At 38.9% G+C, this 8,703-nt stretch overlaps 1 protein-coding gene across 1 annotated transcript in view; it reads right to left on the reverse strand.

The window, feature by feature from the left end:
* Positions 1-4,515, reverse strand: part of LOC107474145 (probable membrane-associated kinase regulator 3) — a 35,656-nt gene extending 31,141 nt beyond the window's left edge. Inside the window, exon 1 of the mRNA XM_052257797.1 lies at positions 4,496-4,515. Coding sequence (XP_052113757.1) covers positions 4,496-4,515 — 20 coding nt within the window. The remainder of the gene's footprint in view (positions 1-4,495) is intronic.
* Between the last annotated feature and the right edge of the window lie 4,188 nt (positions 4,516-8,703).

The following is an 8,703-nucleotide window of genomic DNA, read 5'->3' on the forward strand; positions in this document are numbered from 1 at the left end:
GATTAGTTCTCAGATCATGAGGGCTGGCCATTCGGCCATGCCTGAACCTTTTACTTATGTATTTTCAATGGTGGAGTTTCTGCACACCATAGATTAAGGGTGTGGAGCTCTGCTGTACCTCAAGTATTAATGAAATTCTATTATCTTTTATTCAAATCTCTCTTATTCTTATTCCAAGATATTCATTCGTACCCAAGAACATGATGAATGTGATGAGTCAAATTACCCTCATCATTATTCTCACTTATGAATGTACGTGATTGACAACCACTTCCGTTCTACATGCAACAGAGCTTGAATGCGTATCTCTTAGATTCCTCAACAGAATCTTCGTGGTATAAGCTAGATGGATGGCGGCATTTCTGGGAATCCGGAAAGTCTCACCTTGTCTGTGGTATTCCGAGTAGGATTCCGGTAATGAATGACTGTGACATGCTTCAAACCTGTAACCTGCTGGGCATTAGTGACAGACGCAAAAGAGGGATTCTATTCCAGTAGGGGAGGGAACCAACCGGTGATTAGCCATACTGTGACAGAGTGCGTGAGCATTAGTTTTCACTGCGAGGATGGGATGTAGCCATCAGCCATGGGTGATGCCTCCAGACTGTTAGCTGTGCGAGTGACAGCCACACAGGATATTTCCCCGAGAGGAAGAAAGTAGCCACAGTTGATGGTGAACCCCTAAACAAAGCTTGCCATGGAAAGGAGTAAGAAGGATTGAATAGAAGCAGTAGGAGAGCAGGCGTCCTTGGGCTCTACAGCATCTCCATCCGCTTATCTGAAATTCCTACCAATGAATCTGCATAAGTGTTCTATCCCTTTTATTATTCCTTTTTATTTCTTTATTCCAATAATCACAATTACCCTTTAATCTCCCTAACTAAGATTTACAAGGTGACCATAGCTTGCTTCATACCAACAATCTCTGTGGATTCGACCCTTACTCACGTAAGGTTTATTACTTGGACGACCCAGTACACTTGCTGGTTAGTTGAACGGAGTTGTGAGAATAAATAGTGCCCTAAGAGTAAATATATGCTAAAGCTCAAAAGATAGAAATCACAATTTCGTCCACCAGTGGACATTAAAATTAGAGGTGAAAAGGGCCATTATTTCAGCATTGCAAAACCTGGGCATTCTACTTGATATAGCAGGCATGGCACGCCAGTTCTAATGGCCAGAGAGGAAGATTTTGTGCATCATTGAAGGCGTGGCACACCAAGGAGTGGGCGTGGCATGTCACTTTCATAACATATGGGCGTGGCACGCCAGGCTACTTGACAGACTGACCTCTTCACCTTCAAATGGGCATAACTTGAGTTACAAAGGTCCAAATGAGTTGATTCCAAAGGAGTTGAAAAGCTGACATCCAGCGCTTTCTAAAAATATATAATACATTATAGTGGACATTCAATTTGAGGCCCAAACAACTCCATCATTTCAGGGTGTCAAATAGGTCACAATCCAAAGAGCAAAATCAAGTGGGAGAGGCACTTGAAACCACACGCCAACTTCTTCCTGCAGCCTCCAACCTTCAACCAAGCCCACTCCAACTCTCATTCAAGCCACAATTGTTAGCCAATCAAGGCCACAAGAAGCATCTAGAATAGTTTATTTTCATTTTATTGTAATTTGCTTTCAATTTCATTTAAGTTTGTAATATAGGAAAGCCTATATAAAGGCCTTAGCCTCATAGAATTAGTCATGCAGGATTGGGGGGAAGTCTTAGGACCCTCTCTATTCACCATTGATAAGCGGATAATTTATACGCTTTTTGGTATTGTTTTTAGGTAGTTTTTAGTATGATCTAGTTACTTTTAGGGATGTTTTCATTAGTTTTTATGCTAAATTCACATTTCTAGAATTTACTTTTGTGTGTTTTTCTGTGATTTCAGGTATTTTCTGGTTGAAATTGAGGGACCTGAGCAAAACTCTGATAGGAGGCTGACAAAGGACTGCTGATGCTGTTGGAATCTGACCTCTCTGCACTCGAAATAGATTTTCTGGAGCTACAGAACTTCAAATGGCGCACTCTCAACGGCGTTGAAAAGTAGACATCCAGAGCTTTCCAGCAATATATAATAATCCATACTTTATTCGTCATTAGAGGACGTAAACTGGCGCTCAACGCCAGTTCCATTCTGCATTCTGGAGTCAAGCGCCAGAAACACGTCACGAACCAGAGTTGAATGCCCAAAATACGTTACAACTTGGCATTCAACTCCAAGAGAAGCCTCAGCTCGTGGAAAGATCAAGCTCAGCCCAAGCACACACCAAGTGGGCCCCGGAATTAAATTTATGCATCAATTACTTACCTCTATAAACCCTAGTAGCTAGTTTAGTATAAATAGAACTTTTTACTAGTTTATTAAGGGTCTTTTGATCATTCGGTCTTGTGACCACATTTGGGGGCTGGCCATTCGGCCATGCCTGGACCTATCACTTATGTATTTTCAACGGTGGAGTTTCTACACACCATAGATTAAGGGTGTGGAGCTCTGCTGTACCTCAAGTTTTAATGCAATTACTACTATTTTCTATCCAATTCGATTTATTCCTGTTCTAAGATATTCGTTGCACTTCAACTTGATGAATATGATGATCTGTGACACTCATCATCATTCTCACCTATGAACGCGCGTGACTGACAACCACTTCCATTCTACCTTAGACCGGGCGCATATCTCTTGGATTCCTTGATCAGAATCTTCGTGGTATAAGCTAGAATTGATGGCGGCATTCATGGGAATCTGGAAAGTCTAACCTTGTCTGTGGTATTCCGAGTAGGATTCCGGGATTGAATGACTGCGATGAGCTTCAAACTTCTGAAGGCTGGGCGTTAGTGACAGACGCAAAAGAATCACGGGATTCTATTCCAACCTGATTGAGAACTGACAGATGATTTGCCGTGCTGTGACAGAGCATTTGGACCATTTTCACTGAGAGGATGTGATGTAGTCATTAACAACAGTGATTCCCTACATACAGCTTGCCATGGAAAGGAGTAAGAAGGATTGGATGAAAGTAGTAGGAAAGCAGAGATTCAACAGGGACAAGCATCTCCATACGCTTATCTGAAATTCCCACCATTAATTTACATAAGTATTTCTATCCTATTTTATTTATCTTTTAATTATCTAATCTAATCACATTTGAATCAGCCTGACTGAGATCTACAAGATGACCATAGATTGCTTCATACCAACAATCTCCGTGGGATCGACCCTTACTCACGTAAGGTATTACTTGGACGACCCAGTGCACTTGCTGGTTAGTTGTGCGGAGTTGTGACTAAGTGTAATTCACGTGTGAGAGCTACCAAATTATTGGAGCCATTGTTGATGATCACAAAATCCGTGCACCAACCATCAATTTCTTCTCTTTTCTTTCTTACTTTGTAAATAATTTAGTTATGAATTACTAACTCTTTCCATTGGGAAAGAGAGCTATATGGTTTTTCAATAGATTGATTGTTTTTATTCTTCTTCTTCTCTTTATCTCTCTTTGATTTACTAGAAGAGATTTTGTTCTTCATGTTAGCATTCAATTATCTTGGAAAAGAGATTGAATGTATTTGGATTTTTTGTGAACCTTGGAAGAGGAATCATAAAACCATGCTTGAAATCCTTTCTCACACTTGAGTAGATTTGGATTTTGGTGATTGGATATGGTGACATATAATCCACCCACTACTTGGATCTATGAGGATGTGTGGTATAATCAGGGAACAAGCTTCATCTCTTCTCATGAGCAATTAGACCAAGGAATTGGCTATTGATCAAGATTTGAGAGATTGAGTCACTAAGGAATTGGGGCTCAATCAATCATGATTGCCAAGAGGTCAATGAGTTGCATGAAGATGAGATGAAATCAATTAATCTGGAGAATACAATATCTCTTGATCCCAATATTTATTTTATCTTTCTTTCTTTTATTTACTTTATGGTTAGTTACATTTTCTGCACTTTACATTTCCAACACTTTACTTTCTTGTACTTTACTTTCCTTACCATTTACTTTCTTGTACTTTATTGCTTTCATTTACTTCCATGTCATTTACATTTCTTGTTGATTATCTCTCCTTAATGTTAGTCTAACTAGAATAATCAATCAACTATTGTTTTCTTTAATCTGTTAATCTCTGTGGGATTCGACCCCACTCCTAGTGGGTTATTACTTGACGATATTTGGTGCGCTTGCCAAAGAACGAATTCATTTTATATGGGGATTGTATTCCGGTCATCAAGTTTTATAGCGCCGTTGCTGGGGATTAATTGTGATTAACAAACTACCGGTTGGTTGATTACCTAGATTAGACATTTTTTCCTTTATTTTTTGTTTTTTGTCATTTAATTTCTTTTAATTTTCTTTTGCTAGTAAGGTGTTTGTGTTATTGCCTCACTAAGAATGCCTCATCTGTGACAATGGGGATTCCAATTTCTTTTGGTGATTATTGTTTGAGACAGAGCATTTTGCAAGTAAGAATGGAGTTTACCTCACATTTTGATCAATCATGTCATATGGGATATTGCCCACCACCACAAAATAATTCTAGTCATTATTCTAATGGTGGCTGGGAATATCATCAAGGAATGATAGAGTATGAGCAATCAAATAAAATGGAATACCTTCCAGAGCCACAAAATAGTTCATATTATGATAACTACCAAAATTTTGGCTGGAGTTTTAATGCTGCATACCCCATTCATCAAGGACTATCATCCCGTAATTGTCCAACCTATGAACCTCCACAAAATCTTCTAGAATTTGCAATAGAAGAACTCTCCAAGAGATATCTCTTCATTGCCCAACTCAGTGAGTTTTTAAGGCAAAATGTAAGAGAGGTGATTGAAGATATGGAAATCTCAAGGAGAAATCAAGAAGAGAAAATGAGACAATTGGCACAACATTTTGTTGATAAACCAACCAATATCTTCCCTTGGCCAGGGGAAGAATATCATGCCATTAGTCTATGTAGTGGAGAAGTGCTTAATGGGGGTGAAAATGAGGAATTGGTAGAGCAAGAAGAAGAGATATTTGTACCAAGAGAGCCACCATTCCAAGAAGTTCTTGATAAAGAGGATACTCCAACCATCTCACAACACCCAAGTTCTGAAAATAAATAAGTGAAAGCAATCAACCAAAACACTAGAATAAGGATTGTGACCAAGAAACAATCAGCTATATTCATGAAGAAGAAAAGGTCAACTGCAAACAATCCAACTCCTGCCCCAACAAGCAAAGCAAATCAAGCAAATAACAAAAGAAAGCTTGTTGGGAAGATGCCAAAACAGGGGTCATCAACTTGCTCTTCTCTCCCCTTGAGATCATTCCTCTTAACAAACTGGAAGAAGAGGAAGAAAGTTGAGAACAACATGTCAAGCTAATGACATTAAAAGAGCGCTTGTTGGGAGGCAACCCAACAGTAGGTAACATTTTCTTTCTTTGCTTTGTTTATTTTCAATAATTTTGCATATGATTGCATTCTATGTTTGGTGTTGCCTTGCAACAAATTAATTTTCAATATTCACAGGGTACTTGCATCATTCTAAAATAAAAGTGTCACACTAAGTTTGGTGTTGCCACTTATCTTTCATGCTATGTACCATACACACCACTTATTAATGCAATCACATTGTCTCTGTTTTTACTTCTTGTGCCCTTATTGTATTCTTATTTTTGCTTGCTTGAGCACATGCATTACTCACATTTCATTGTGTAAGACACTCATGACCTATCATAAACCACATCACCACTGTTTTAATTGTTGCTTGAGGACAAGCAATCATTCTAAATTTGGTGTGGAAAAGGGAAGAATAGGAGGAAAAGGACAACAATAATGAAGATAAACTACAAGGTGGTAACATTCCTTTTTCCTCTTATTTGTTTCCAATACATTTAAATTGCATGATTTTCTTCTATTCATTTATATGTATGTGTGTTGTGAATAAGCATAGCTTGATTGCTTAATTGTAACATGTGCTATGACATTATGACTATCATCTTGAGTTTTGTGAGTTCAAAGTAATTAAGAATCATGATCATAAACAAACAAGGTAATTAAAGAAGAAGTTAGCATGAACTTAAGTATTGGGAAGCTAGCATGATTATTGTTACTCAATTGCATTTGAATTTGTGTAATTGAAGTTTTCATCTAGGACATTTTATGAAATTTTTGAAATCATGAAAATCTTGAAGAAGCAAAATGCAAATAAGGCAAGAAAAAGAAAAGGGAAAGAATGAGAAAGATGAAGGCTCTAAGTACCAATGACAATTCCTTTGTCAAGTACTTTTGGTGTTTATGTATCAAGCAAAAAGCTTGAAAACAAAACACTTAGAATCAAGGCTAGACTCAAGTGCGAAAGCACTCCCTTAAAGCTCAAGGCTCTGAGCATCAATGATTAGAGAGTAAAGAAAAGAAACAAATGAGCTAAAAGAGTCCTCTAATTAAATGCTTGTGGTGCTTATGTATCAAGTGGTAATACTTGAAAACAAAGCATTTAGAGTCGTAGCTTTCAACAAATGGTGCAAAGCACCCAAGAAGCTAAGCTAAGAAAAAGATGAAAAGCTTGTTTCAAGGAAGAAACACAAAGAAAAAGATTTCATAAAATGAGCTAGATAGAAGCATCAATCATTTGAATTTCTTTTGTAATTGTAGCATGCATAAGAAGCTAGCTAACCATGAACATAAATATTGCTACTCTTCTCACCTTGGTTTGTCAAAATCTGTTGCATGATTCTTTGTTTGCTTGACGACAATCAAAGTTTAAGTTTGGTGTTGTGATGATTTGCATCATTTACCCCTTTTTCTTATCTAAAAGGACCATAAAAAGAGCATAATCTCATTGAATCAATGCAATTTCATGAACCAAATAATATATATTATGGTACATTGCTTTGAAATGGGTTTGTGCTGAATTTTAGGTGAAAAGAGAAACAAAAGGGGAAGGAAATAACAAATAAAGCTGGGCGTGCCACTTGAAGCTCTGGGCATGGCACGCCAAGCTTTTGAACCAACTCTCAACAATGGGCGTGCCACTTGGTGCTATGGGCGTGGCACGCCAAGTTTGGGAACCCAAGTCTCAAAGAGGGCATGCCACTTGGTGCTATGGGTGTGGCACGCCAGGCTTAAGTTCCAGAGGAGTAATTTTGAGCCCCACTATGGGCGTGGCATGCTAAGAAGTGGGCGTGGCACGCCGGGGCATATGCCAGCCTGACCTCATCTCATTCAAATAAAAATATCTTGAGCTAAACAACTTCAAATGAGGTGACTTTAGTGCCATTGGAAAGTAGACATTCAGAGCTTTCCAGCCATATATAACACTTTATAATGGACACTGGAATTGAGGAAGATATTGACCTCGAAAACACAAGGAGAAAAACACATCACTGCAGAGTTATCAGCCTGACCTCTTCATCTTCAAAGGATCATAACTTAAGTTATAGAGATTCAAATGATCTGATTTTATCTGCGTTAAAAAGCTAACATAAAGAGCTTTCCAACAATATATAACACCTTAGGGTGGATTGGTGCGCGAAATTGTGAACAATACTTTTTCACAACTCTCATGATCCCCGGTCATGAACCCCAAAGACTTGGTAGTTCAGTACCATGGCATTACACAACTTCGCACAACTAACCAGCAAGTGCACTGGGTCGTCCAAGTAATAAACCTTACGCGAGTAAGGGTCGATCCCACGGAGATTGTTAGTATTGAAGCAAGCTATGGTCATCTTGTAAATCTTAGTCAGGCAAACTCAAATGATAATGGTGATGAACGAAAATAACACAAAGGTAAAGATAGAGATACTTATGTAATTCATTGGTAGGAGCTTCAGATAAGCGCATGAAGATGCCTTCCCTTCCGTCTCTCTGCTTTCCTACTGTCTTCATCCAATCCTTCTTACTCCTTTCCATAGCAAGCTTAAGCAAGGGTTTCACCGTTGTCAGTGGCTACCTCCCATCCTCTCAGTGAAAGCGATTGCATATGCTCTGTCATAGCATAGCGGAATTCATCTGTCGGTTCTCAATCAGGCCAGAATAGAATCCAGTGATTCTTTTGCGTCTGTCACTAACGCCCCGCCCTCAGGAGTTTGAAGCACGTCACAGTCATTCAGTCATTGAATCCTACTCAGAACACCACAGACAAGGTTAGACCTTACGGATTCTCTTGAATGCCGCCATCAGTTCTCGCCTATACCACGAAGACTCTGATCTCACGGAATGGTTGGCTCGTTTGTCAGACGAGCACTCGGTTGTCAGGCGATCAACCATGCATCGTGCAATCAGGAATCCAAGAGATATTCACTAGAGCCTTGATCGCTTGTAGAACAAGAATGGTTGTCAGTCACCTTGTTCATGGGTGAGAATGATGATGAGTGTCAATCATCACCTTCATCAAGTTGAAGAACAAATGATATCTTGGACAAAGAACAAGCGGAATTGAATGGAAGAACAATAGTAATTGCATTAATACTCGAGGTACAGCAGAGCTCCACACCTTAATCTATGGTGGGTAGAAACTCCACCGTTGAAAATACATAAGCATGAGGTCTAGGCATGGCCGAATGGCCAGCCTCCCAATGATCTAAGAACTAGAATGTCCAAAGATGATCTAGAGATCTAAAGTGATCAAAAGATCTTTAATACAATAGTCAAAGGTCCTACTTATAGAAAACTAGTAGCCTAAGGTATACAGAAAT

Source organism: Arachis duranensis, chromosome 2 (assembly GCF_000817695.3).
Source record: "Arachis duranensis cultivar V14167 chromosome 2, aradu.V14167.gnm2.J7QH, whole genome shotgun sequence".
NCBI classification, from domain to species: domain Eukaryota; kingdom Viridiplantae; phylum Streptophyta; class Magnoliopsida; order Fabales; family Fabaceae; genus Arachis; species Arachis duranensis.